The sequence below is a fragment of the Pipistrellus kuhlii genome, unplaced genomic scaffold (genome assembly GCF_014108245.1).
Source record: "Pipistrellus kuhlii isolate mPipKuh1 unplaced genomic scaffold, mPipKuh1.p scaffold_m20_p_27, whole genome shotgun sequence".
NCBI classification, from domain to species: domain Eukaryota; kingdom Metazoa; phylum Chordata; class Mammalia; order Chiroptera; family Vespertilionidae; genus Pipistrellus; species Pipistrellus kuhlii.
This window is the reverse complement of record NW_023425526.1, coordinates 2,504,005-2,531,873: the sequence shown is the minus strand read 5'-3', so window position 1 is coordinate 2,531,873 and position 27,869 is coordinate 2,504,005. Positions and strand designations below refer to the sequence as shown.

Sequence of the window (27,869 nt, the reverse complement as noted above, 5' to 3'; positions counted from 1 at the left end):
ATTTTTAACCATTCCACGTAATCCCTACCTCCTTAGGTGATTTTATAGACTCTTAAAGTGGGATGAGATTTTGAGGGCCAAGTTCACCCCTCACCCTTGTCAAGCTCAACCTCACCTGTGATGCGGCAGGACCCTCAGATGCTCAGCTGCCGTCAGGCTCAGAGCCAGTGGCCCAGGCCAGGCCTCCTCCATCCCTGAAGAGGCCTTCCAACAGTTAACAGCATCCATACGTCCCCTGGGCCCTCACCCATTTCTGACCGGACACAGTGTCCAGGATGGGACCACATGGATGCAGGCCTGATTATTACTGGTCCTCCCTCTGGAAATGCAGCAGAAAGATGTGAGCCTCACTCTGAGGTGGCAGGATGTCATCACCCTATGCAAACGGTAGTCTCTGAGGCCAGCTGGTCAGGGCCCCAGCAAGGCAGACAGCAGGGGGGCGCTACTGAAATGGGGGGGGGTGCCACTTTATAGTCCAGGGGCCCCAGGACAGGAGGGCAGCCAAGGCAAGAAAGTGAAAGGAGAATTTCCAACAGGGAAGCTGGAAAGGTAGTTCACCAGTGAATTTGAATTTGGTGGATTCATAGCTTTGGAAGACCTGGTGCCTGTTGGTGCTCATGTCTCCACTGCCAATGTCCTTCCTTCAGCTGGGTAATTTCCTCATTTCTTCTTCTTTTTTTTAAAAAAATATATATTTTATTAATTTTTTACAGAGAGGAAGGGAGAGAGATAGTCAGAAACATCGATGAGAGAGAATCATGGATCAGCTGCCTCTTGTACACCCCCACTGGGGATGTGCCCACAACTAAGGTACATGCCCTTGACCAGAATTGAACCCAGGTCCGAAGGCCGATGCTCTATCCACTGAGCCAAACCAGTTTCGGCTTCCTCATTTATTAATACCCAGCTGTTCAACTGGAAAGCCTTTCCCTATCTCCTCTTGGCCCCCAGCCTGCACAGCGAAGGGGGAATGAATGGGGAGGATGAAGAACTGGAAGGATCCCCATAGGAACTGCTCTGAGGGAAGGAGGCCCTGGCTGAGAAGACAGGGGACCTACTCAGGCTCATCCTGACAGCTGTTTTAAACATGGACTTTTTTGTTGTCTTAATTAAAGGAACTTGGTAGCAGAGTAGATAACTCAGAAGCATGGGTTCCAATCCTGACTCCACCCTTACTGTGTGTCCTTGAACAAGTCCGTCTGCTTCTCTGGGCCTCATTTCCTGTCTGCAAATAGGAACAGTCCCGGCCCTCACCGGGCTTTGGCAATGTTGCCAGGAGCTCTGAGGCTGCCTCGGCCCTCGCACCCAACATGAGAACTTCAGGAACTCAGCTCTGTGCCTGAGCTTTCCTGTCTGAAAATGGGACTAAGAATAGCACCCAGCTGATGGGGCTGTTGGGACTCAGTTGGCACAGGAGATCATTCAGTACAGGTCGGGGACATGAGACACCTCCCCCCCTCCATGGATAGCCATTGTTGTTTACTCTTTCTGGAGATGGATGACCCACTGGTTGAAGTTAACTGCTGACATGATGGAGACATCCTAGGCTCAAGACTTCCCCCTGGAGAGAGTTTGGTGTTTAGACTATGCCGGGTTGAGTGAGGACTGTAGTCATGAAATCCACAGTCCCACAGGATCCAGGTCTCCCGGGTCCCGAGCTTATGCAATTAGGGAGCCATACGAAGAACAATAATACAAAATGATCATGAGACACAGCCCTCGCCTCTCCCAGGGCTTTGCAAGGACTCATGCAGTAGGGCTCCTAAAGCTTGGGGTCCAGAGGCTCCCCTGGTAAATCCATCTTGGCTGTAGTTAATGGCTCCTTGGTAACTAAGTCAGGCCTTGGACCTAAACCCAAGACTTCCACCTGCTGTGGTCGCTGTGAGAACTGGACCCTCCAAGCACGAACACACACCCACTGTGTCTCTTGCCTCCCCTGCAGCTGCCCTGCCTCTCCAGCTACATCAAGTTCAGAGTCTGGGACTGGTGAGCAAGCGGGTGGAGGCTGGCAAACATGCCGGGAGGGGAAGATCGGAGCTGGGCCGGGGGCTCAGCCAGCAGCATGCGTTTCTCTCCAGCCCCAAGGGCAAATTCTGGAGTGAAATTGGGACTGTCAGCCTGATACTCAACCAGATCTCGTCCACCGGAGCAGAAATAGAAGGCAAGCAGCCCCCAGCCCCCCGCCAGTGCCTCTCGCACCTGGCCGCCCTCTCACCCTCTCTTCTTGCAGGAATGTACTCTGGTTTCCTACCCTGCTTTGGCCCCAGCTTTTTGACTCTCCATGGGGGTAAAAAGGCCCCTTTCCAGATCCAAGAAGAAGGCGCTGTAAGCCTCTCATGTCAACTCTAGGGAACAGAGGAGGTAAAACTGACCATGTGTGAGGCACTGGGCCTGGGAATGCCTGGGGAGGATCCGGCCCTGATTTCTGTCCACCACATGCTGGTAGAGAACGTGAAGCCTGTATGTAAATGGTGAATGTGTGGGACGTGTGCCATGGCACAAGAAAGGAACAGGTGGAGGGCATTGAGATGGGATCCTGCGTAAGATTTTCAACAGGTGGAAAGGACCTATGAAACAAAAGAAGCAACAAAGGTAAATGTAGAAAAGCACTGGGGTTATTTAGACCTGGTGACAAACGCCAGAAAACCAAGTCCAATTGACCTACAAGAGGGAATGGGGCTGGAAGGCCTCTGAGTGAGGAAGAGGCAGGCTCCAGAACCTCAATGCCATCAGAAGACTCTCCCGCTCTCTCCAACTCTCATCTCTGCTGTTGTCTAATTCTGGCCTCATTCTTTCCCACTGCAGTCAGGTTTCCATGCTGGTACTGTGTTCCCAGGACTCTAACAGGTCCAGGGAAGCATTCTCATTGGTCTCCTTAGGTCACATGTGCTTTCCTTGGGCCAATAATTGTGGCCAAGGCACAGGACATGCTCTGATTGGCCAGGCAGGTAGAACACACACCAGTTATCATAGTGCCCTTCCAGCAGGAAGCATTTATGGGATCTGCAGGCCAAATGCATGAGGAGGAGGAGCAAGCTGAAGGGTGCAGAAGAGTCAGGGCCTAGAGCAAACATGTCAAACTCATAGCCAGTGGGCTACATACTGCCCATAACGAATATTTTTGTGGCCCAGCCAATATAACGGTACGTAAGAAATGCTTTAATAAAAATTTAATAACTCAATTTTTACAGTATCCTGTTATACATAATTATTAGTAATGAACTACAATGTTTACTAATGACTGATTACTATAACTGTGTTGCATTCATTTCCCTTAATGTACCTTACACATTAATACTAGCAACAAATATTTTAGCAGCCGATGGCCATGTCATTAGTCTTGGACTGACTTGTTTGGTGTGCACAACAGGAAATATTTTGCTTTCAGAGAACAAGAAAAACAGGTTTATTTGCATTACGCTTATTAATTTGTGCAGTTATTCAGTGTCTGGTGAATTAACGTTCAATAAAAAATATTAATTTTTATTATAATGTTCTATGATTTTATGTTAATGATTACTAATTTATTTCAGCATGTCTCTATCAAAATGAACCTACATTTCTATGAAAATTGAAGCTTTTGCTTTTTTCTGGCCCACATACTCTTGTTTATTTGGCCTGTGTTGGCCTCTGAGTTTGACATGCTTGGCCTAGAGGTTTCCGGGACACTGTGTCTGGGTCTGGAATTCCTCCCTGGGGTGAAGTTACTGGACAGTTGTGTCTTTACTGCAGAGGTGTTGCGGGTTTGGCGTGCTCTGTTTCTCTCACCCTCTCTCCCCCCACTTTCCTCTTACCTAGAGTATCCCCAGCTCTGTTAAGGACGGTTTGGAGTATCGAGGCCGGATCTTCCTGGAGTTAGTCACCAACACCAAGTCCCAGCCAGACACTAGGATAAATGACCTCTCCCAGGAAGTGACCAGTGTAGAGGTAACCCAGAAAGAAAGGGGCCCCCTGCCCACCCAGTCAGTGGCCACAAGCTGAATGTGGCCGTGGGTGCATGAGGGTGGTAGTCCATCCACATGAGTCGCTCCTGAGCCGCCAGAGCATCCTGCTGTGCCGAACCCCAGATGGCCAGGGACCTAGTAAAGACGAGATAAGGCTTTGGCTTAAGGACAGTGTCATCTAGTTAAGCAGGAAGACTCTAAAAAGTATTCTAAGAAACTTTAACTTCTTCCCGAAGGCGGGGGAAGGCCAGTGAGGCAGCAAAGTGTTGAGAATAGTCAGGAGGGAGTAAGGTGAGTCACTCACTCACTCAAGAAAAGTGGTACAGTTACAGGGAAGAGAGCTTTACAGGAGAGAGCTGGTTCCAATGGACTCTGAATGATCAGAGCCACCAACTAACAGGACATAAGAAGTGAAACCCATTTCCCTGAGCTGATGCCCATTTTCTGCCTCAGGTGGGAGAGAGAAGTTGCAGATGTTGCATGGAGACAAGTGCATAGCAACTTGGCTGGGAAATGGAGGGAGACAAGATCAGGTGGTAGCTGAGGGGAGAAGGGGGGCTGTGTTGAAGACAGGGAGACCTTAGCTAGGGAACAGACTGGGAATAGGCAAGAGTAGGGCAGAGGTTGGCAACAGAAACAAGGGAGGAGCTAAGATGATAGGAAGAGGCTCCTGAGCAGATGAGAGAAGGGGGCTTGAGAAGGGACAAGAAAGGATGTATACAACTTCTACGGTGCAGCCCTGCCCACACTCAGTCTCATCTGAGAAGAGCATTAGGCTAAAAGGAGAAGAATGGTGTGGTCCAATACGGGTGTAGGTAGGTGGCCAACCACAGCCTCACCTGACCATCAAGAAGACCCTCCTGCTCAGTTTCAGGAAGGGAAGGAGTCAGGATTGGCTGGGTGGGGGAGGGAGCAGGTGATGGAGGTCCTGGAAGGAACTTCCTCCATGACCAGCCAGGGAGTAGGAACTAATGCAAGGCTTTGAGTGGGGGTGGGTTTCAGAGATGGTCTAGCTCAGTGGTGGGCAAACTCATTAGTCAACAGAACCAAATATCAACAGTACAAATTTCTTTTGAGAGCCAAATTTTTTAAACTTAAACTTCTTCTAATGCCACTTCTTCAAAATAGACTCTCCCAGCCAGTGGTATTTTGTGGAAGAGCCACACTCAAGGGGCCAAAGAGCCACATGTGGCTCATGAACTGCAGTTTGCCAACCATGGGTCTAGCTCACCTCATCCTTGCCCCTTCCTGTCTTTATCGCCTTGTTCATCTTGGCTTATGTGCTGGGTGTATGGGGGTTATTGTTTTAGAGGCACATGAACCGCCAAAAGTATGGGCTGTGCATCATCTTCCTTTCCTGTACCATGATGCCCAACTTTAAGGACCTGATCCAATTCGAGGTCAGCATCGGCCACTATGGAAACAAGATGGACCAGAATTACAAGCCTCTCGTCTCAACTACACAGTATAGCCCAGTGATATATGATGGTAATAGTCAAATCCAGCCAAGAGGTGGAGAGCATCCCCCGCATGCCAGGCTCTGTAGCTTGGAAGGGTATTAGTTCATGGAACATTCACAGGCATTGTTAATCCATGTTTCACACATTAGGAAAGTGAGCTTCACGGAGGTGAAATCACCTGCCAAATTGCACAACTACTGAGTGCTGAGCCCACAAGAGTTGAAACCAGGTCATGGCTTCAAGTTCTCCTCCACTACAATTCCCCCAATCCCATCTTCTCCCCCACTACCCTGAACCACCCCCATCCATCCATGCAACTTCCACCCACTGCTCATCTGCCTACCTGCTATCCACCCATTTCTCTTCATCCAATATCTACCTATTGGACACCCATATTGGGCACTAGAGAAACGGTCCTCAAAATGCGGTGTCTAGGCAGCAGCATCAGTATTGCCTGGGAACTGTGAGAAATGCAGATTCTTGGCGCTCCCCTGCTGGCCTGGTGCCTCCCAACTGACCTATCCTGCTGGCCTGATCACCCCTAACTGTCCTATCCTACTGACCTGGTTGCCCACAACTACCCTCCCCTGCCGGCCATCTTGTGGTGGCCATCTTCGACCACATGGGGGCAGCCATCTTGACCACATGGGGGTGGCCGTCTTGTGTGAGGGCGTGATGGTCAATTTGCATATTATCTCTTTATTACATAGAATTATTTGCAAACAGACTGTGACTTTTTTTTTTCAGGTTTATAATTTTATTAGGCAGTAACAGTTAATTTTCATCCACATTAACTGTCTGCAGATTTTTATGCATTCATTGGTTGATTCTTATATGTGCCCTGACCAGGGAATGAACCCACAACCTTCACACATCTGGATGATGCTCTAACCAACTGAGCTACCTGGTGTCTTTTGATGTGCAAACATTTCGTTTGGAAGAAGTTGGTTTATTTTTTATTTTTATTTTATGGTGTCATATCCAATCCAAGAATTGTTTGCCTAACCCAAGGTCATGTAGGTTTCCTCCTCGTTTTTCTAAAAGTTTTACAGTTTTAGTCTTACATTTAGCACGATGATCCATTTAGAATTCCTTTGCATTTTTCCCAGCACCATTTGTTAAAAAGATCTCCTTCTCCCAATGTTCTATTGTTTAGGTTTTCTACTCAGGGGCCCCGTTTGGGAGCCACAGCTCTTGGTTTCCTGTATCTGTCCTTTTCTCCCCAGTCCTTCTGGATGCTTTCATTTCCTTCGGCCACTTTTCTTGTTTCTATGTTTCTGACTGTATTATCTGAAGGCCTACTCTCCCCGGGGCTGCTTTTTCTTCTCTGCTTCCTTTCTGGGATGCTTCTGTTTTCCTTTTACTTGTTTTCTGAGTTTTGCTGGCTCCCATTTCCTCGTCCGACTCCCCAGTTCCTTCTGGGAGTGTGTTTTTGCTGGCACTTTCTGCTCTCTGCTCCATCAGGCTGGGCTCCCTGCTGTCTGTCTGGGTCCTCAGGTCTCTGCAGGTGACTCCTGCTGCCCCTCACCCCTGGGGCTCCTAGGGCAATCACAGTTGCTTTTGGCAGTCCTCGGGTGTATTTTGAGTCTGAAGATTATATCTCTCTCCTTGTTTTGCTGAAAATGGAGTTATTTTCCTTCATCTTGTTGCTTTTGTACGCCATCCAAGAGTAGAAGAAGAAAATTGCTGTTTTGTGTCCCCGTGCTCCTATCTGAAAACCCAGCCTGGGATCTCTGCTCAGTTATCGTCCTAATCATTCCCTCAGTGCCAGGTCTGAAGCTGGTGCCTTCCAACAATTCTGAAAAATTACACGATACTTTTCTTTGAAAATTACCCGCCACCACCACCATGTCTCTTGTATCTCGTTCTCAAATTCACTCTACCATCTGTGGACGTTCTCACTTTATTCTTCGTATTTTTAATCTCTCTTCCATATTTGTCAAACCTCTGGGCTGCATTCCAGATCATTTCTTCTAGGGCTTCTAGCAAAGGCTGCAGGTGGCCGTGTGACTGACCACTTTTTGGCAGCAACTTCCTCCTGTCCCCTCCTCTTCCACGTAGCGTTCTCCACCGTTCGGCACACTGCATTTTATGTATTTATTTTGTCTTCTTTGCCCCACTGTTTTTTAAATTCTTAAGTAAACTTGGTGTGTGAGTCTAACATGCCTATGGAAAAGTACACACACCGGCGTGTCCAGCTCAGCAAAGCAGACAGACCTCTGTCCCGACACCCCAGAGGCCCCTGGATCCCTCAACCCCAAGGGCAGTTGCTAGCCTAGCCTCCAACTCGTTTTGTCTGGTTTTTAACTTTATATCAAAGAAATCATACAGTATGTATTCTCATGTGTCTGGCACCTTTGGCCCATTATTTTGTTTGTGAAATGCATTCACAGACCCAGATGTTGCTGGGAGTAGTCACAGCTCATTCTCGTTGCTGTGTAGTGTTCCATTGTGCAAACAGACTATCATTATTTTTTATATTTTATTGATCTTTTTACAGAGAGGAAGGGAAAGAGATAGTTAGAAACATCAATGAGAGAGAAGTATCATGAGAGAGAAACATTGACCAGCTGCCTCCTGCACACCCCTTACTGGGAATGTGCCCACAACCAAGGCATGTGCCCTTGACCAGAATCGAACCTGGGACTCTTCAGTCCACAGGCCAACGCTCTATCCACTAAGCCAGTGGTAGGCAAACTGCAGCTCGAAAGCCACATACGGCTCTTTGGCCCCTTGAGTTTTTAGCAAAGCTCAGCTTAGGAGCACCCTAATTATGTTAATAACAATATACCTACCTATATAGTTTAAGTTTAAAAAATTTTGGCTCTCAAAAGAAATTTCAATCATTGTACTGTTGATAGTTGGCTCTGTGGACTGATGAGTTTGCCGACCACTGGGTTAGGGCTATACCGTCGTTTATTTGTCCTCCTACTTCAGAGGGAGGTTTCCGTGGTTCCCAATTCGGGGCTCTGACGAACGGAGGGTGATAATGCTGTGTGTGCCTTGCGGCTGGGTGTACACCACGGAGCAAACTGCTGGGTTAGAGAGCGTGCACCGGTTCTAGGCTGCTCATTTTCTTGGACCTTTACGTGTGGAATGCTTTGGGATTTGGCTAAAGCTCCATGCCCCAGAGAGGGTCTATCTTTTTTTCCTCTGGTAACTTGGGGCGCTGCCAACCAGAGAGCACTTTAAATTTTCCGCAGACCTTACAGGTGGTCTGAACGCAGAATGCAACCTGCATGAGGGCCCGCCTGTGGTAACAAACTTGGGGGAAATTTCCTGTCCCCTTGCCCCAGGGCCATGCTGGAGGCAGGCATGTCTCCTCACCCTGTTCTTCTGTGCGGTGGGTTACTTCTCATCGACTGAGGGTTTAGGTTCTGAGGTGCCAGCTCTGCATGGCGTATTGCTTTGCCGGGGCTGCCATGGCCAGGCACCAGACTGGGTGGCTGATAGCATCCTCCTGGAAGCTAGGCATCTGAAACCAAGGTGTCGGCAGGAGCAGCTCCTTCCGGTGGGTCTGAGGGGCAGGCTCCAGGCCCGCTCCCAGCCTCTGGGGGCTGCCTGCATGTTGGGTGTGCCTTGGCGTGTAGACACAGCACTCCATCTCTGCCTCTGTCTCCCTCTGTCTCTGTGTCTTCACAAGACCACCATCTCCTGTCTCTCCTCTTATAAACACACCAGTCATATTGGGTTAAGGACTCAGCCCGCTGCAGTATGACCTCATCTTAACTAATCACAGCTGCAATGAATGACCCTATTTCCAAATAAGGCCGCATTCTGAGGTACTGGTGGTTAGGATTTCACTTCTACTCATACCACAGAGTCTCCTGCTAGACTGCCCACCATGGCAGCGCTACGCTTTCTCTCCTGACCCTGACCCCGGGCCGTGGCCAAAAAGAAGTACAAGGTCTCCGTGATTGGCCAGAAACTCAGAGGACAGGAGCCAGCTTGCTTCCACTTGCCTCTGACATTCTGTTTTATTTTTGGCTTCTGTGGTTTTCTTCCTTTTGCGTCAACACAACAACACACCTCAGAAAAAGATCCTTAGCGTTTCATCTAAGTTCCTCCCCTCATTTCAATAAAAAACATCGCCAGGAACCCGCTCATCGTGGGTTTAACCCATGCTTGCCCCGCCCCCTCCTGCACACCGGCAGGACCTTTATGTCAGATGTCTGCCCACCCCAGCCAAACCCTGCGTCCCCTCCGGAGCCCAGGCCCACTCCTCCCGGCCTTGCGGGCCACCCGACCAGGCATGCCTCTTGCCTCAATATCTCACTTGAAGTCAGGGCATGGGTCTGCGCAGCTAGATGTTTGCGTTATGGCCGCCTGGCGGTGCCATTTCAGGCAAACTACTCCCCGCCATAGCCTGGCTGTCCCACCCGCACATGGGGGCTCGGAAAGGCTGCCTGACACCCCAGCAGGATGAGTGCTCCATCGGGCGGCCCACCCTCTGGTGGGAGGGCTCCAGCCAGCCTTCTTAGCAGATGGCACCCTGGGGAGTGACAGCTCAGTGAAGGTGCTCTGAGGGACACACTGAGGAGACCGCCCGGAGACACTCAGACCCCGCCATCCCATCTTTGTGTCTCAGGGAACGTCTACAATTACGTGCCCTGGTACAACACCAAACCGGTGGTGGCCCTCACCTCCTACTGGGAGGGCGTCAGCTTCCGCGTGGACTGCCTCAACCTCCTGCACTTCACTCGGGACCGCCTGGTGAGTGGGGCCGGCTGGGTGGGTGGGTGGGGGCGGGGGACCTGTCACAGAGGGAGATTTGGGATAAGGAGTCTCAGGCAGAGGGAACCGGTCTCTTGGCTCACGTATGCCCTCCACATCGAGTGAGATGGAAGTGCCTGGCACAGGCTGGGCTCTGAAGACACCAAAATGAGTCAGCACCGCCGCTGGCGCTGGCCTCGGCCTCGGGGAAGTCAGAGGCGCCGGGTCCTCCGCCCGCAGTCACCGGCCACGGGGCAGAGACTGGGGGGAGGGGATGAAAAGCAGATAGTGGAGGTGTTCCAAATGGAGTGACACTTGAGCAGAGCCCTCAAGAATGAGGAGTTTGCTGGTGGCGTCGGGCTTTAGAGAAGAGAACAATGTGGAAGCCACGGAGGCGTGAAGGTCAAGGGCGGTGGGGGCATGGAGGTGGGTGCAAATAAGGCCAGGAAGCTGGGAGAGGTCAGAGACAGAAGGTCTTAGGTGTCTGTTAAGAAAGGAAACCACTGCAGTGTTGGACAGGAGAGCCACGAGGTGCCTCCACTCCGATAGGACCTCCTCACACACGCAAAGGGAAGCCCACATCGGATCTGTGCCCTCCTCGGTCCGCCTGTCCTGGCCCCTTCCTGCTCCCCTTCTCCTGCGGGGTCCTGGGAAGGGTGTGTGGGATCCTCGCCCGCGAGGGCCCGGGACAGCCGTGGACCGGCATCCCCAGGCTGCCCTCACAGGTTCCCAAGTCTTCACTGAAAATGCCGGGCGAGGCAGCCCTGTAGCGGCCTGGGTGCCCATGCCACCTGCTCTCTGTCTCCTCCTGGGCAGAAAGCCAACCTGGACACCCTGAAATCCATTCGGAACCCGAGGGACCCCGCCCTGCTCTCCCAGTGGAGGAAGCTGCTGAGGGAGCTGGTGGAGGACTGCAAGTAGGAGCTGGGGCCTCCTCTGAGTCGGGGCTCCCGACGGCGCCCTCCTCGGGTCTCTCCCTGGCTTGAGGCCCAAACCACAGAGCAGCTCCTCCTCTCCCATCAGGCCTCGCAGAAAATGGCCCTCACCGTCCCCATCTCCCCCGACCCCCCACCCTGAGCACTGTCCCTGCTCCCCCCACTCTGCATCTCGTGCCCCCACCAAACCAAGCCTCTCAGTGTCTCCAGAAAAACCTGGCCCGGCCCACCCTTTCCCCTGCTGCTCCTCTCCACGAGGCCTTCTCCAGGGCTCTAACTGTTCCGGAAGATTCCTTGTGAGGCCTCTGCCTGCCCCGCACCCCATTTGGAACCCCACTGCCACACCTCGGGGTTTGGTTGCCTCACACCCTCTCCAGGAGGTGTGAGCATGGGCCTGGCTCACTGCAGGGACTGGGGACGGGGGAGTGAGAAACGAGGTGGGGGTGGGGGTGGGGGGCCAGGCCTGGGTGAGGGTGGGACGGGCTCCCTGCGGCAGGCCAGTGGGGGCTGGGCAGGATCACGAGTCCAGGAGGGCACCTGGCCTCAGACGGCCCGAGGCCATGAACGGCCCAGCCCTCTCCTTCCCGGTCCTGGCCGCAGGCACCCTCTGCCCTGCATGATCGACCAGCCCAACGCCACTGAGCTGGACAGGGAGAGGTGGCAGCTCCGTTGCCACCTGCTCAAGGAACTGGCCCAAAAGGCCAAGGAAGTTCAGCCGAGGGACATGGTGGCCACCGTGGAGGGCTGGCTATACCGCCTCAACGCCGTGCTCCCCGAGGTGGGCGCGGGACCCCGCGGGAGCAGGCGGAGCCTGCGGGGGCCGGCGGGGGCCGGCGGGGGCCGGCGGGGCCGGCGGGGGCCTGACTCCCGCCCCCGCAGCCCCAGGTGAGCATCCCGGACGTGATGATCTGGCTGATGGCCAAGGAGCAGAGAGTGGCCTACGCACTGGTGCCGGCCCACGCCGTCCTGTTCTCCCCGACGGGGCCTCTGCACTGCGGCAAGCTCTGCGGGAAGATACAGACCCTGCTCCTGCAGGTGCCCACGGGGGAGTCCTGGGGGGTGGGGGCGCAGAAACACCCCGGGAGACCCCTGAGCTCCGGGGGCTCCCATGAGCCTCCCTGAGGCCGGCCCGCCTGCTCCCAGGCCTTTTACCAGGCGAATGGGGCAGGAGTCTCCAGAGGAAGGAAAGCCCATAAGCATGAGGCCAATGCCCAGTCCGTGATCCTAACAATGTCCCCAGATTGCTGCCTCCGCCATCTTCACACCACACGTAGTTCGTCCTGTTCTCTCCCCGGGACCACAGTGGGGTGCAGTTCAACACATTTAGTGACTGTGAGGTTTGGGCCCATCACACCACACATAAGCCGTAAATAAGGGTCCCACCCCACCACAGCCCCAGCCCCACAGGCAGGTGGGGACTCACTTGGCTTCCCCTGGGTCCTAAAGAGGCTCAGCCTCCCTGGCCTGACCCAGTCACCTCTCCTCCTCCGCCCTCGGGCCCTCCCCTCACAGTCAGGCCATGCTGGGCTCCCCCACACCGCTGCCCTCTGCCCTCCTGCCATCTGGAGGCCCCTCTGTGCCCGCTGAGGCCTTCTCATCCTGCAAGAAGCACTGACACAATCCCTGGCTGTACCACTTGCTGGATTGTATGTCCTCGGCCACTCCCGGCCGTGCCCAGCCTGACTGTTCCTCTGTAGAATGGGCTGGTGGTGTGTGAGGGTCAGAGCACGCTGAGCACCGCGCCAGCACATGGCGAGAACGCAGTCAGTGATCGCTAGGACCACTGTCAATGTCACTACCATCCCTGCCCCTCCCCGGGCGGCACTGCCCCTCTCCCCTCAGCCCCAACTAGCGAGGGGTCACACGTACAACCATCGCTAGCTCAGCTCCGTGGGAGGCCCTGCTCCCGGGGCTCAGGGTGAAGGAGCAGGCGTGTGTGCCCCTCCCTCACCTGCCCCCCGCCCTCGGGGGCCACACCCGTGGGCTTGACCTGCCCCTGCCTCAGTACCCAGAGGGCGAAGGGCCGAAGGACTCGCTCCCGGCCCATCTCCGGGTCTGCATGTGGCTGGGCGACGTCACAGACAGCTGGGACCTGCAGCTGCTCCGAGAGGGCGAGGTGGTCGTGTACGCGGAGACGGTGAGCGGGGGGACGGGGGCCAGGCCGGGGGTCCCAGGGAGGGCCGGGCACTGTCAGAGGGAAGGAAACGGCGCCTTCACACAGGGCAGTGAGCCAGGGAGTGGGTGAGCAGGGCTCAGGCTGACCTGTGAGAGCGGAAGGGAAGTGGGTTTGTTTCCGACTTTGTAATTTACTGAATTAAACATGTCATGGTTCCTAGGTTGTGTGTGGCGGGTGGATATATAAGCCCCGTAACCAGCTCCTTTGCAGGGCTTGGGGAGGCTGAGATGGGGACCCCGGAGGAAGTGCAGAAACCGCACACGCAGCAGGGGAACCCGGAAGCCAGGCCCAGAGTTTGCAAAGAGGAGGCAAATAGTGGAGCAGGAGGGGCCTGGGGTCAGCAGTGACCAGCAGACGGGCCCCACTGCAGGCGCCACCAGGCTCTATGCTGCCCCACTGTGCGCGGGGAGGCAGCAGATACTGACGGCCTGCCTCCGCTCCATCCCCAGTATGAGAACCAGGCCAAGTACAAAGACCAGTGGGGGCAGCAGGGGCTGTACCAGTCCCCCAACTTCTCCGACGTCCTGGGCCACAAGGCCCTCCCCAAGGAGGACTTCAAGGAGCCCTCGGGATGGCACTGGGCGGGGAAGTGGACGGTGGAGCCGCAGAGGAGGTACGTCTGGGGTGCAGGGCCGGGAGCCTGTGTGCCTGCCACGCACCCCGAAGCCAACACCTCTTCCTCCCGGAGGCCAGCAACAGCAGCCTAGACAGGCGGGCACACGGCCACGGAGCCCAGCCCTAGGGTGGGGGTGCCCAGGCAGAAGCCCTGCCCGCCACGCTGCCCTGCGTGCCAGCCCACTGCCCAGCCCTGCCAGAGCAGGCGGGGCTCGCAAGGAGGGGGCGCTCGGCCAGCACAGGAGGGCCCCAGGGGCCTGGAAGTTTGGGGATTCGTGTTGGGAACTCGAGGTGTCGCTGCCCCCAGACTCCTCCTGGACACAGACATCAACAAGAGCCAGGTGCTGGAGGAGGTGTATGAGAACCAGCAGCGGGACCCCGCGGGGGCCTGGGTGCCGGCCGCCACCCCCAACACCGACGTGGTGAGCAGGGCGGAGGCACGCGGGGCGCGGGCAGGCGGCCCGATGGCCACCTCGGGGGCTGGCTGTCCAGTGGAGAGAGCACTAGCCCAGGGGCTGCTGTCTGAGCCTGGCCCCTCTGTGTGGCCCCTGGGCTAGCACTGATGATGGCTCCACTGAGACGGCTCCTCCGAGGAGGAGAGTCGGGGGCTAGGCCGGTCTAAGCAGAAGTTGCTGTCAGGCAGAACTTGCTGTGACGATGGGAACCGTCTATATCTGCGCTGCCCACATGTGGCTATTGAGGACTAAAAACGTGGCGTTGTGAGGGGGGCGAACTGCACTGAGTTTTTTGTTTGTTTTAAAATATATTTTATTGATTTTTTTACAGAGAGGAAGGGAAAGGGAGAGCTAGAAACATTGATGAGAGAGAAACATCGATCAGCTGCCTCCTTCATAGCCCCACTGGGGATGTGCCCGCAACCAAGGTACATGCCCTTGACAGGACTTGAACCTGGGACCCTTCAGTCTGCAGGCCGACGCTCTATCCACTGAGCCAAACCGGCTAGGGCTGCACTGAGTTTTGTTTCATTTGATTGATTTCGATGTAAGCGGCCCCGAGAGGCCAGTGACTGCTGCAGGGACATGGGGTCACCCCTCACGCTGGGCTCCCCGGCAGGCGGCCGCTGGGCCGGGCAGGCGGCCACACTCAGGTTCGCTTTGGGTCATTGCCATGGTTATTTCCTATTTATGGGGAGTGATGCTGACTTTCCACTGAGCGTGGAAATAGTTTCCCTTTAAAAATTATTTATTTATAGTTTGAAAAGGCGAGTCGGTAAAGGCATATTCAGTGACTGTGAGCGGCATTAGACGTAGCAAGTGCCGTCTGCTCCCGGCGGGCGGATGGGTGAAGGCAGCCCCCAGCACACCCTCAGCCGCCCGCCTCTCCCTGCCCGCAGGACGGGAAGCCCGTGGAGGCGCGGGAGAATGTGAAGTGCCCCCAGGGCTGGCACGTGAAGAAGAACTGGACGGTGGAGCTGAACCACGCGGTGGACGATGAGGGTCTGTGCTCTGCTCACGGCTGCAGGCGGGGGCCTGGAGCTGCCGGGGTCCGACACCGCCCAGGGCCTGAGAACAGCCACGCTCCCGGGTGGGGTGGGCCTGCATCCCTGGGGTCCCCCAGCCTCCGCAGAGCAGGGCCTGACCCCTCCCACGGACCTGGGCCCAGTGCTGAGGCAGGGCGGGCTGCGAGCCTCTCAGGCCTGAGCAAGGACCTGGCTCTGAAGTGGGGTTCCCCAGGGGCTGCAGGGAGGTGCCCTCAGCAGGAAGTCTGAAGACCTGGGCTCTAGACCAGTGTTTTTCAACCTTTTTTGGGCAAAGGCACACTTGTTTCATGAAAAAAATCACGAGGCACACCACCATTAGAAAATGTTAAAAAATTTAACTCTGTGCCTATATAGACTATATATAAAGTAATTCTCTTGAATAGGAATCAAATAAACACAAAGAAAGTATTTTATAATTACTTTATTATGAAATATTAAGTAAACAAAATAGTGAAAAATTATAAAATTCTTGTCTTGTCTGCACCTACGGCACACCAGGCAACACCTCTAGTTGCCGCGGAACAGCGGTTGAAAAACACTGCTCTAGACACACACCCTGCTACTTATGAGCGTTGGGACCTTGTATGGGTCACATGACATGTGAGCCTCAGCTTCCTCATCTGTGAGATGGGCAGCTGGGCCCAGGCCACCGTGGTGACACAGTGTGACCGCCCCTTCCCGGGCCAGAGAGACCTGCCCCCTGGGGCCCATCTCTCAGGCTCCTCCACGCCCCCAGCCGTGGGCCCCGGCACCCACGCCACGGCCCCGCCCGCAGGCTGGGAGTACGGCGTGGGCATCCAGCCCTCCGGCCTGCCTCCGGTCTGGAACTCGGTGGAGAAGACCTACTACTCCTGCCGCCGGCGGCGCTGGGCGCGCGTGCGCTGCCGGAACCATGGGAAGCTGAGCCCGGAGCAGGAGGCCCTGTCCTTCCTGCAGCTGGTGAGGCCGCCTGGGCGGGAGCGTGGCAGGACCGCTGGCAGGGTCCACCCCAGCCCTGGCAGGAGGCTGTCCCTGCTGTCCTCCCTGCAGGACCACGCCGGCCCAGCCCAGGAGGAGGAGGAGGGCTGGGAATACGGCACCCTGGGCTCCAAGTTCAACCTGAACCCTCAGCCCCAGAGCCGGTTCCGCCGCCGCCGCTGGCACCGCAGGCTGGCCCCCAACAAGGACAAGGGCATCGCACCCGTGTTCCTCCTGGAGGGATCCCTGGTAAAGCTCAGAGGGCCGGCAGCTCCTCCCAGCACCCGCCCCTGGAGCCCGGGCACTGACGGCTGAAGGGTGGGAGTCTGCGTGCTGGACCCACACTGTCAGGCGTTGGAGGGTGGAGCCCAGAAGGGCAATAGGGGGGCCTGGGCATGGGCACCCAAGAGCCTCAGGGAGACTGTGGTGGCAGGGGAAGGACCTGAAAAGGCTGGCCGAGAAGGAAGAGAACAGGCCGCCGTCACGGGGTCTCGGCAGGACGCTCAGGGGGAGCTCCTGGAAGCCCGCCCCGGAGAACACCCCGCCCCACCTGCCTTTCATCTACTGCGTCTTCAGCAGTGAGCCCTCTGCGAGGCCGCGTCTGAGGGCGGGAGCGGGGCCTGGGGGAGTCCTGGGGCAGGTGACAGACTCCACTCGCCTCTTCCCCAGAGCCCCACTACTACCAGCTTTTCTGCTACATCTACCAGGCCCGGAACCTGCTGGGCAACCGGATCCAGACGTTCCAGGGTAGGTGGCGGCACCTGTTCGCCCCCAGCTCCCAGAGCCCATGGTGTGCCCTCATAGTATAAAAAATACGGCAAAGGAAGAGGGTGCCGGGTATGCAGACCACCCCCACTCCCGGCAGCTCATGGCCCTGGTTGGGAGTAAAGTCACGAAAACAAGGCAAGGCCGTTCTGAGGGGCCCCCAGTGCTGGGCAATTAGGAGGCGGAGTTGGGGAGGCATCACCTCAGGGACCACTTAGCTGGCCTCGAACAGGGAGGCGTGCATGAGAGCAAGAGGGAGTGGCCATTTGGAAAACAACCACATCCCTGTGCTGACAGAGGAAGGGCAGGGAGGAGGGGTGGCGGTTGCTGGTCCTGTGGGGAGGACCCAAGGAAGGTTCCAGGTGGTCAGTGCTCCGCCCTGTCCTGCTGCTGGAGGAGGGGCTGAGCCGGGCAGTGCCCATTGGGCATCAGCACCTGCGTGGAGAGGGCTATTTGATTTCTCCGACGCCAAGGCCACTTGCTGATGCTGTGAAAAGGCAGCCCGTGTAGCCTGGTCCTCAGAACTCCGGAGGAGCCACTGGCCCCCTCCTCTGCCACCCAGGCCCAGCCATGGCAGGGTAAAACATGTGGGTGGGACCAATGACCCTTGGCCTTGCTTATGCCCCTTTGCTCTGTGGCTTACACGGAGGTGGCTTCGGCACAGCGGGCAGAGGTGGGGCCCTGACAGGTGGCCCGGTGCCGGCCGGAGAGGAGCTTCACTCAGCTCAACAGTGAGGGCGCCCCCTCCTCCACCCTCCAGACCCCTTCCTCCGGTTGGTCTTCTTGAACCACAGCCAGTGCACCCAAACCCTGAGGAGCTCTGCAGCCCCCACGTGGGCCCAGACGCTCATCTTCCAGCACCTCCTCCTGTACGAGAGCCCTCAGGACACCAGGGAGAGCCCGCCGCTCGTGGTGCTGGAGCTGTGGCAGCGGGACTCCCGGGTACGCGGGCTGGGCTGGGCTGGGCAGAGGGGGACGCGCTCCAATGGGCCTGGCTCGCAGGGCATGGTGTACACATATCTGTCAGCCCTTTCCCTCCGCTCTTGGGGACCTCAGGGGGAGGAGCCAGGAGCCAGAACCCGCTAGCTTGGCACCTGTTCTGCAATTTCCCTCCCTGTCTAGGGCAAGGAGAGCTTCCGGGGACGGAGCATGTGGCCCCCAGTGGTCTGGCTGGATGTCCAACATCGGGTCTTGCCCCCCATGAGGTGGCATCCCCTTGCAAAAGAGTTGGGGGAGGAAGAGGGAGAGATCTTGGCATCCTGTGAGCTGATCCTTGAGACTGAGGTACTGGGAGAGAGGGCCCTGCTGGGAGGTGAGGTACTCAGTGCCCCAGTTTGCCCCATGCCCCTGCGACATGTTCCCACAGACAGTGGTCCCTGACTCGGGGCCTGGGGAACCCAGCCAGCCTGCCCCGCTAACCTAGCTCTCCAGCCAGCGTCTGCCCATGGGCTCGGGGGTCGCCTCAGTTGAGCTCTTAGGGACCTGCTGGAGTTGCGGATGGAGATCGGTAGGACCAGCCCAGTGGGGCCTCGTGCTCCCACCTCATCCCTTCAGAGTCTCAGAAGGAAGCTGCCGATCTTAAGCGTTCCCTGGAAGAACGGGGTCTTCACACTCCCCAAGAGCATGCAGCCCACGCTAAGGAAAATGGCGGTGGAGGTGATGCTGGTTGGGGTGGGGAGGCTGGGAGGGGGGCAGGGAACGGGGAGCTATCTGCTGGCCCTCCTGGGGTGGTCCTGACCCCCTGATCCAAAGCTGGGATGGAGATGAGAGAATGAAGAGCAGAAGCTCTGAGAGGACATGTTCAATTATTTTATTGCACAGTTGCTGCAGGGAGTAGACAGGGACTCACTCCCCATGGGGCATCTGAGCCCGTGCTGCCCTGGGGCAGGGCTGCTCTCAGAAGGAAATGGGGCTTTGAGACGGTGACATGAGCCCATGGCAGACCAGCATTGGGCCAGGCCCTGACTCCAAGGCCAGATGAGTCTCCTTTGAGAGTAGCATGGAAATCCCCAAGTGGGAACCTATGCACCCGCCACAACCTGGCAAAGAGCAAAAGATGGTCAGGCCTGCGGGCACTGGGTTCTTCCCCAGGTGAGGCCCAGGCTGGTCCTGAAGGTCTGACCAGGAGGGGCATGGACATCCCCTGGGTGCTCAGTGTCTGCCAGTCAAGAGCAATCACAGGGTGTGGGCCACTGAAAGGCATAGCGCTCTATGGAAGACAGGTCAGCAATGAGCTAGCTGACATTAGGGAACCTGAGAAATCTGGGCACCCATGCTTGCGGGGGCCTTTGAGGTAGCCCGCCTCAGGAACTTCCTCAGAGGACTGATGGGGGGCCAGCCAGGGCAGCCGGTGAGGAAGGACAATGCCTAAGGGCAGTGGACAGTCACAGTGGCCAGAGGGCACCTCCCCCAGGAGGGAGGAGTATCCAGGCCGAGGACAAGCACTGAGCCCCGGGCCCCCTGATGCGCCGTCACTGCCAGCATAGGAGCCCTCACAGAGGCGCGGTCGCCGCTCCCTCTGGCAGATCCTGGTCTGGGGGCTCCGGAACATGAAGCAGGTGAGCTCCCCCCAGCTGCTGGTGGAGTGCTGGGAGGAGACCCGGCAGACAGAGCCCATCAGGGACTTCAAGACCAACCCCAACTTCGCCCAGTCGGTCCTCTTCCTCACGCTGGTAAGAAGGCCCCGGCAAGGGCCGGGCGGCCCACTCCTCCAGCGCGGCCTCACGGGCCTCTCTGGGCTGCAGTTCATGCCCACGGAGGAGGCCTACGCGCTGCCCCTCGTGTTGAAGGTGGTGGACAATAAGGACTTCGGCCAGCAGACCCTGGTGGGTCAGGCCAACGTTGACTCCCTGCAGCCCTACTTCTGTGACCCCTGGGCTTCAGACTACGTGCCCCCACGGCTTCCAAGTACGTCCTTACTCGGCCCTCCCAGGCCTCCCCAATAAGCAGACTGAGGGAGGGACAGGGCCCTCCCCCCACTCCTGAGATGCACGGCGTTTCCTCCACAGAGCTGTCCGTGAACAAGCACCAGGTAAGTGAGGGGCTCGAGGCCCACCTCCCCCCACACCACTTCCAGGACCCAGCTCTTATCCCTGAGGGCTCTGCTCCCTGCGCACGGTGAGGCTAACTGTACACAAGAATTCTAAAGCAGTGAGTCTCACCTGGGCTGCATATTCTAATTGCCCGTGAGTTTTAAAAAATTCTGAGCTGCATATTCTAATTGCCCGTGAGTTTTAAAAAATTCTGAGCCAGGCCACTGACCAACTCCACCAGAATTGCTGGGGGCAGGGCATAGGGTCAGCATTTTTGTCAAGACTCCCCTTTCCCCTCCAGCCCCCGCACCCAGTGATTACAATGTTCTCGGGGCTCAGAACCACTGCTCTAGAGCAGCGCTTGTCACCTGAACGCACAGGAATCCTCGGGGCCTCTGGCACAAAAGCAGACTGAGGCAGTAGCGGTGCGGTGGGCGCTGAGGCCTGCTGTCTGAGCCCTTCAAATCCAGTCTGAAGCTGTGGGCAATGAGAACAGGACTGGCCACACCCCCTCCTTGTCCCAACCCCACGTCTGACGACCTCAGAACGAAAGACCTGTGTGAGGTCAGCCCTGACCTCCACCCACTCCTCTCAGGAGGCAGGTGGTGGGTGGGCTGTGGGATGCCCGTCTGCCTGACTCACCCCTCTCCTTTCACAGTTCCTAGATGACCTTGTTGAAAAGTTCTGGTTCAAGTCCAGCAAAGCTGAGGTGATGCGGGCTCAGCCTAGGGGAACAGGAGCAATCCCAGGTAGCTTGGGAGGCGGGGAACACAAGCCTGGGCAGAGGAAGGCCAGCCGCCCCTCTTCCTCAGGATGAAGACGAGTATGACGTGGACTGGTGGAGCAAGCTGTTCTGGGCCACGGGGGACGGCAAGTCCCTGAAGTACAAGGACAAAGACTACCACACCCTGGAGGTCTGGAAGCCCCGGGAGGGAGACTGCTGAGGTGGAATAAGCCTGCTGGGCAGCCAGCAGACCCAGCCCTGATTCCTCCGGGACCACGGTGTGGGGGGGTTTCCTCATGCCACCACTCTAGGCCACACTCTACCAGCCTCACCCATTCAGGGACCAAGGCTGCCCTGGGACCCGACTGGGCAGACGCTTGGGGACAAGACCGGCAGCTGGTGGTCCCTCACCCCCGATCCCAGGAAAGGCCCTCTGGTCCAGCCCAGGCCTGCTCCCCAGCAGCCCAGGTCCCTCGCACCCTCCCACAGGTGTACGACTGTGAACTGGAGGCTGTGCCAGCCTTCCAGGGCCTGCAGGATTTCTGCCAGACCTTCAAACTCTACCAGGAACAGCCCAAGTCAGACAGCCCTGTGGTCGGAGAGTTCAAGGTGGGTGTCCAGCCGGCTCAGCTGCCCCTTCTCCTCACGCCCGTCGGTCCCAGCAGACTAACAAAAGCTCTCTGCAGGATGGGGCAGGGAGGGCTTGAAAAACCATTTCGGAAGCAGAGACTGACCCGTGCAGGGTTCAGAGTGGCATCCCCTTAACACAGGAAGGGTAAGGGCTGTCTCATCCCAGCTCTGGCCTGTGCACTTCCCCAAGCCCAGGAGCTCAGACCTGAAGGGGTAGGGCTGAGATGGGAGTTCCCATCAGCAGACTGGCGAGCACAATCCCTTTGCCCAGTGCCTCCTAAACACAAGTAGTCCCTGCACAGCACCTCTGCTGTGCCCGTCTCCACCCGACCACGTGACCCCTGTCCCTGCCACCCTCACATGCTCACTCTCCTGGGCTTGGCCAGGGCCTCTTAGAGGGTTCTATAGAGCCAGCTGCCAACACTAACCTCCCAAAATACACACAGGGCCTTTTCCGTGTCTACCCCTTTCCCGAGAATCCAAAAGCCCCCCAACCCCCCCGCCAGTTCTTGGTTTGGCCTCATAAAGAAGACTTCCCTCAGCAATGCCTGGTGCGGGTGTACGTGGTACGAGCCATCAACCTGCAGCCCCAAGACTACAACGGCCTGGTAAGGAGCGGCCCAAACCTGCCATGCCCATCTTCCAGGGCCCCGCCCAGCCCTGCCACCTTCCACACCCGCCTACACCCCATGTCCTAGAGCTCCCTCAGGCTCCTACCACCCAGACTGCCACCTCGCCACAAGCTCTGTCTGTGCAAGGGGCTCATTTCTGCCCCACTCCTGCCCTCCCTGGCCTGACTCTCCATTTCCTGTCCTTCCCTCGCCTGTGCCTAACCCCAGTGTGACCCTTATGTGATCCTGAAGCTGGGACAGACAAAACTTGGCAGCCGAGACACGTACCAGCCCAACACCCTGAATCCCATCTTTGGCACGTGAGCTGCCCCAACTTGCCCAACCCCACTCCTCCACCCATCCACGCAGCTCCGGGAGAAAGCCAGACTAAAGAGCCTGCACTCCCCTCCAGCCACCCAACTCCTCCACGGAGCCTTAGCACCAGAGGTGCTCACCATGGGCCCAGTCTATCCTCCCTCTCACAGCTTGGGAAGGGAGCCAAGTCCCACACCCAGGCCCATCAACGCCCGTTTCCTGCCATACTTGGCGATGGTTATTAGCAGACAACAGCCATCCAGGCTCTGTGCTGCACGGTCACAGGACCAAACCAGGGGCAGAGGTGCTAGAGGGGAAGCATGTAGGTAACATGGGCGCAGTCTCTGCTGTCTCCAACACCACCCACCAGGATGTTTGAACTGAGCTGCACCATCCCCCTGGAGAAGGACCTAGAGATTGAGCTGTATGACTTTGACCTGTTTTCACCTGACGATAAGATTGGCACCACAGTCATCGACCTCGAAAACCGACTCCTGTCTGGCTTCGGGGCTCGCTGTGGGCTCTCCCAGTCATACTGCCAGTAAGAGCGGGCCTGGCCACAGGCCAGGGCCTGGAGAAGGGTGGAGGAGGGAGCCCACAGCCGGGAGCCAGGGCCTGAACCTGTCTCTCCCGGCCCCCACTACTGGTCTCCTGCAGCCGAAAGCTCTCCAGGCCCCACACCTCTTCCTCCCACACACGCCCACAGGACAGGACCCTTTAGGTGGCGGGATCAGGTGCCCCCAAGCTTCCTCCTGGAACACCACGCCATACGGAAAGGATTGCTTCCTCCTCTGTTCAACCCTGACGGCGACTCTGTTTTTTACAATGGGAAAAAGTTCAAGCTGAAGCGCTTCGGTGAGTCCTGCACGCAGCCAGGAAGCACAGGCCCAGGCCTCAGAGACTGGGATGGAAGAGCTGCCAGAGGGCACGTCTTTCCCCTTCCTCCTGCAGAGGGCAGCTCTGGCTACATGCAGGCTGGGCATGAGGAAGGCGGGGGCCTACCTGGGAGAAGGGAAGACTACTGACCTCAGGATCCCCGCCTGTCCCTTCCAATCTAGAGTCCCAGCCCCCTACTGCTCGTTACTTGGGTCCCAAAAAGGAGCGCCTTGCACTGTACCTCCTGCACGCCCAGGGGCTGGTACCCGAGCACCTAGAGACCCGCATGCTGTACAGCAGCAACCAGCCAGGCATTGACCAGGTACGAGGCCGGGGGTCTGGGGTGGAGACAGAGGCACACCCTCTAGAGGCAGCCCAGAGGGAGAGGAGAGGCTGGGCAGAAGACATGCACTCCTGCACGTTAGTAAGCAAGAAGTCCCAGTGACGCCGCTCAGCACGGAGGGTCAGAGCTGGAAAAGTCACGTACAGGAAACAGGCTGGGCGTGCACTGTGGGACATGCTGAGGCGCCCTGGCAGCCAAGGCCAGCCTGCCTCAGTCTCTCCTGAGGGAGGGCATGGCAGCAGCACCCGTTTTGGTGTGCAGACCTGACAAATCTGGTTTGGCTATTAGCGGCAGGAACCCAGAACAGAAGGAATAAAAATCCCAGGGGCCCTATTACCATCCACCCTCTAGCCACCAGAATGGCTCCTTTCACTCTACATTTCTCAAGCTGATACCACATTCTAGACAAAGTGCTCTACTGAGCATTTTTTTAAAAAGCATTCTCACTAAACCTGTTTAAAAAAAAAAAAATTAGGTCAACTTCAAAAAAATAAAAATGAGGTCAGACAGTTTGAAAGAATGTTTATCTTTCTCCCAGTGTTGGCAGTCCCATCTCTCCCTTTCCCACCAGCTTCATCCTCAGACCTCTGTGCTCCGTGATAGCTTCCTGCCCTTGGGAGGAGGCTGCACATCCTAAACAATCTGGAAATCTGGCCCGGCAATCTAGATTACTCTGACTCAGGGCCACTAAGCTGGCTAATAGATGGCTGCTAAATGGCAGGAACCCTCAAGACAGTTACAAGTGACGTCCCAGCCCCATGACCATCACACCTACCAACCTGACTACATCTCCTCCCGGCCAAAATAAAGGGAAAGGGGGAAGCTGGTGGGCAGTTGCCTGACTTCCTGTCTGAAGTCTTTCCCCTCAGACACTGTACCCCACCTCTCAGTGCTGGGAACAGGGCTCCCCAGGCCAGCACAGAGGACAGAGGCTAGGAACCCCTGCCAGCTAACCCATCTCTGCTCCAGGGAAAGATACAAATGTGGGTGGACATCTTCCCCGAGAAACTGGGGCCTCCTGGCCCCCCAGTCAACATCAGGCCCAGGAAGCCTAAAAGGTGAGTGTGGGCGCACTCCCTACCTCCGCACTTCCTGGGGGCAGGCGCCAGGGCTCCCAGTACTGAGCAGCTGGCCTCTCTCCTCTGCTGGGAATCCTGGGGACTCCCTTCCCACCAGGGCAGCATCGGTGTGGGCATGGAGGGCGGCCACCAGGCCAGTCTCCCTCACCGAGCTGCCGCTGGGCAGCGAGTCCTTGGCAAAGCCTCAGGGTGGCACGGCCGCAGGTATGAGCTGCGCTGCATTATCTGGAAAACTGCCCACGTGGACCTGAAGAGCGTCAATCTGAGTAACGAGAAGATGAGTGACATCTACGTCAAAGGGTGAGGCAGAGGCGCAGGGCTCCAGCACAGCTCCCCAAGTCCTGTTCTAGCTTTCCTGTGGGTCCTCCTCATCCAGGGTGACATCTCTCCACTTCCACTGCTCCTGGCATCCACGGGCGGCCCTTCTCAAAAGGCTCCAGCTGGGAACTGGGGACAGTGCACATGAGCCCCAGGTGAGAGGACTCTGACCCCAGGTGGCTATTCGGGCTGGAGAAGGACATGCAGAAGACAGACATCCACTACCAATCCCTGACTGGCGAGGGCATCTTCAACTGGCGGTTCATCTTCACCTTGGACTACCTGGTGGCTGAGCAAATGTGCGTCCTGAGCGAGAAGGTAACGTGGAGCTTCTCTTCCTGCTCCTCCCTTCAAAGACAGAACACTTGGAGTGAGGCCCTGGCAGAAGTCCTCTTCCTGGACAGTCCATCACGCTACATATGGGCTCCTCAGAGGGCCAAGGTGACTCTCCTAAGAGAGTGGCGGTGACACGCTCCTTGCCATCCTTCAGGACTACATATGGAGCTTAGACCCCATGGTGATGAAATTTCCGGCCCGGCTCATCATCCAGATCTGGGACAATGACATCTTCACCTACGATGGCTTCCTAGGTGAGCTCCTGGCCTAGGGCCCATGACCCAGGACAGGGGGCTCCTTTGTGCTGACTGCCTTTCTCTGGGCTCAGGGGTCCTGGAGCTGGATCTGTCTGACATGCCCTTCCCGGCCCAGAACGCAACCATGTGCTCCATCAGGATGATGGATGCTGACCCCAAGTGGCCCCACTTCTTCCCGCACAAGCGCTTCTCCCTCTTTAAGAAGAGGACTGCAACCGGCTGGTGGCCTTGCCAGGTCCTCGAGGATGGCAAGTGGCGCTTATCGGTAGGAGCTGGGGAAGGAGTCCACCGCGCGGCACTGCTGTGTCCCACCCCGCCTCTCAGTCCCCGCCTTACCTAACCCTCTTCCTGTGTGCGTCCCGGGAAGAGGCTCCTGCGGCCACAACTCAGCCTCCCACCCCCTGCGGTGTCTCTAGGGTAAAGTGAAGATGACACTGGAGATTCTGTCTGAGGAGGAAGCCTTAATCAGGGCAGCAGGACGTGGCCAGTCAGAGCCCAACCAATACCCTACACTCCACGCTCCCCCGTAAGGCTCCTTGTTCAGAAAGCTGAGCTGCTGGACCTGGCAGTATACCCAGGGTGGTGACCAGTAGCGACAAGCGGAGGGGTAGTTACTTCCCACCATCTCAGTTCAGTGCTGTCACCATGGGGAGAGAACGGCCAAGGGGAGAGGGGGAGATGGGACAGAACTTGCTTTTAAAAAAGGAAAGGTCATTGCTTTGGAAAACTTGATCTGAAAGTCCCCTCTGTCCTCCATTCTCAAACTCAACTCTGCTCATCGACAGGCGCTCCAACACCTTGCTCTCATGGTTTCGGTCACCCATTAGAAACTTCTGCTATGTTTTCTGGAAACGCTACCGCTTTAAAATCATAATCATCTCAATCATATTGATTATCGGGCTTATGCTGTTCAGTTTCATGTACTCAGCTCCGGTGAGTGATGCCCCTGGGACAGGGACAGAAGCACTGGTTGCTCTGGGCTGCTTCTGGAGAGAGCCTCCGGTTGCTACCTTCAGCTGACTGTTGCCTGCTCTCTCTAGGGCTATTTGGCCATGAAATGGGTCAAACCTGAGCTGCAGCTGGCTGCACCTAAGGATATATTCACCAATATCATCAATTCACTGAACACCAGCAAGGCCAGCTCTTCCAACCTCACCACCCCAAGTCCTACCACAGGCCATTAACTGGAACTCCTGAGGGACACATGAATCATCTGCCACATATTTTTCCAGAACTCGCAGCCCCACAAGGCTAATTTGGCCAGGTTTGCCTGGCTTCTCTTTGCCCACTGTCAACCCTATCCTAGAGCTTCTTGCCAATTATTTCTATCTTCTAGGACAGCAAGGGGCTGGGATATTCTGGCCATTCTGCTGAGAAACCACTTCCAACAAGAAAGTTGTAATTTTCCACTAAAATAAACAAGCTTTGTAACAAAGCCGCTTTGGAATTTTTTTTTTTTTTTTGGGGGGGGGGGTTTGAAGACCATATGAATGGCCAGCCTTTGGACAAGACTCCAGGGACAGGAAGCAGTGTCGCCTTTGGCACTACCTCCGTCTTCTGTCTCTTCCATGCGAAGAGGCTCTGAAGTCAGAGGGAGACAGAAGGAAAGGGCGGCAGTGAGGAGAGGGCGGCCCTGCGGGGTGAGCTGCTGGAGCCACAGCAGGACCCTCCTCCAGGACACACCTGCGGTGCAGTGGCCAGAACAAAATCCAGCCCCGTTTACGGAGGCAAACTTTGTTTCCAGGACAAAATACAAGAGCTAGGACAGAACTCATCATGTCTAGTCAGATGCACCCCTGCGCCTGAGCTGAAATCACACAAAACCCACAAATCTGCACTCTCACTCACATGCTTCCCCTCAAGAGCCCACCTCGGTCCCCCACCACAGGGCCTATCCAATCTCCCCCTGACTTCAAAGACAAAAGAACCACTGGTTTTTCAGTTCCACCTGGTCCTGAGGCCACGCTCTGGATGGGCTGGTCCCCTGGCATGTGGAGCTGCTCTCCTGTGGTGGGGAGAGCTAGGCAGATCCCACCTCAATCCCGCCTGCGGGGCGTGTTCCTGCCCACGATGCCTAAGTAAGCACCTGGAAGGCTAGAAGCCAGCCCAAGAGGACAGAGACCACACCCAGCCAAGGGACCCTCCTTTCATTCTGGCTGAGCTGAGGATTTCACAATGGAGGAAAGGCAGAGCAAAAACTGGCTCAGCAAAAAGGCCTGGAGCCTTCCTAAACCCACGCCTAGAAGGAAGAACATGAGTCAGAAGCTCATGCTGGGTTTCCA

The 27,869-nt window shown here is 56.6% G+C and overlaps 1 protein-coding gene across 1 annotated transcript in view; it reads left to right on the top strand.

Annotated features, from left to right (window-relative positions):
- FER1L5 (fer-1 like family member 5) overlaps positions 1-26,782 on the top strand; it is a 51,623-nt gene extending 24,841 nt beyond the window's left edge. Inside the window, exons 15-52 of the mRNA XM_045587259.1 lie at positions 1,943-1,986; positions 2,079-2,325; positions 3,799-3,927; positions 5,255-5,432; positions 9,993-10,117; positions 10,934-11,034; positions 11,653-11,830; positions 11,932-12,087; positions 13,058-13,189; positions 13,678-13,841; positions 14,151-14,265; positions 15,198-15,300; positions 16,120-16,283; positions 16,374-16,550; positions 16,735-16,879; positions 16,971-17,048; positions 17,827-18,008; positions 18,189-18,383; positions 18,636-18,722; positions 19,592-19,738; positions 19,811-19,973; positions 20,075-20,097; positions 20,757-20,807; positions 20,911-21,012; positions 21,312-21,431; positions 21,899-22,060; positions 22,292-22,383; positions 22,749-22,919; positions 23,085-23,233; positions 23,437-23,576; positions 24,567-24,655; positions 24,881-24,976; positions 25,171-25,312; positions 25,485-25,584; positions 25,659-25,852; positions 26,004-26,113; positions 26,373-26,520; positions 26,628-26,782. Of these exons, the coding sequence (XP_045443215.1) occupies positions 1,943-1,986; positions 2,079-2,325; positions 3,799-3,927; positions 5,255-5,432; positions 9,993-10,117; positions 10,934-11,034; positions 11,653-11,830; positions 11,932-12,087; positions 13,058-13,189; positions 13,678-13,841; positions 14,151-14,265; positions 15,198-15,300; positions 16,120-16,283; positions 16,374-16,550; positions 16,735-16,879; positions 16,971-17,048; positions 17,827-18,008; positions 18,189-18,383; positions 18,636-18,722; positions 19,592-19,738; positions 19,811-19,973; positions 20,075-20,097; positions 20,757-20,807; positions 20,911-21,012; positions 21,312-21,431; positions 21,899-22,060; positions 22,292-22,383; positions 22,749-22,919; positions 23,085-23,233; positions 23,437-23,576; positions 24,567-24,655; positions 24,881-24,976; positions 25,171-25,312; positions 25,485-25,584; positions 25,659-25,852; positions 26,004-26,113; positions 26,373-26,520; positions 26,628-26,771 (5,043 nt within the window). The 3' untranslated portion in view covers positions 26,772-26,782. The remainder of the gene's footprint in view (positions 1-1,942; positions 1,987-2,078; positions 2,326-3,798; positions 3,928-5,254; positions 5,433-9,992; positions 10,118-10,933; positions 11,035-11,652; positions 11,831-11,931; positions 12,088-13,057; positions 13,190-13,677; positions 13,842-14,150; positions 14,266-15,197; positions 15,301-16,119; positions 16,284-16,373; positions 16,551-16,734; positions 16,880-16,970; positions 17,049-17,826; positions 18,009-18,188; positions 18,384-18,635; positions 18,723-19,591; positions 19,739-19,810; positions 19,974-20,074; positions 20,098-20,756; positions 20,808-20,910; positions 21,013-21,311; positions 21,432-21,898; positions 22,061-22,291; positions 22,384-22,748; positions 22,920-23,084; positions 23,234-23,436; positions 23,577-24,566; positions 24,656-24,880; positions 24,977-25,170; positions 25,313-25,484; positions 25,585-25,658; positions 25,853-26,003; positions 26,114-26,372; positions 26,521-26,627) is intronic.
- The last annotated feature ends 1,087 nt before the right edge of the window (positions 26,783-27,869 follow it).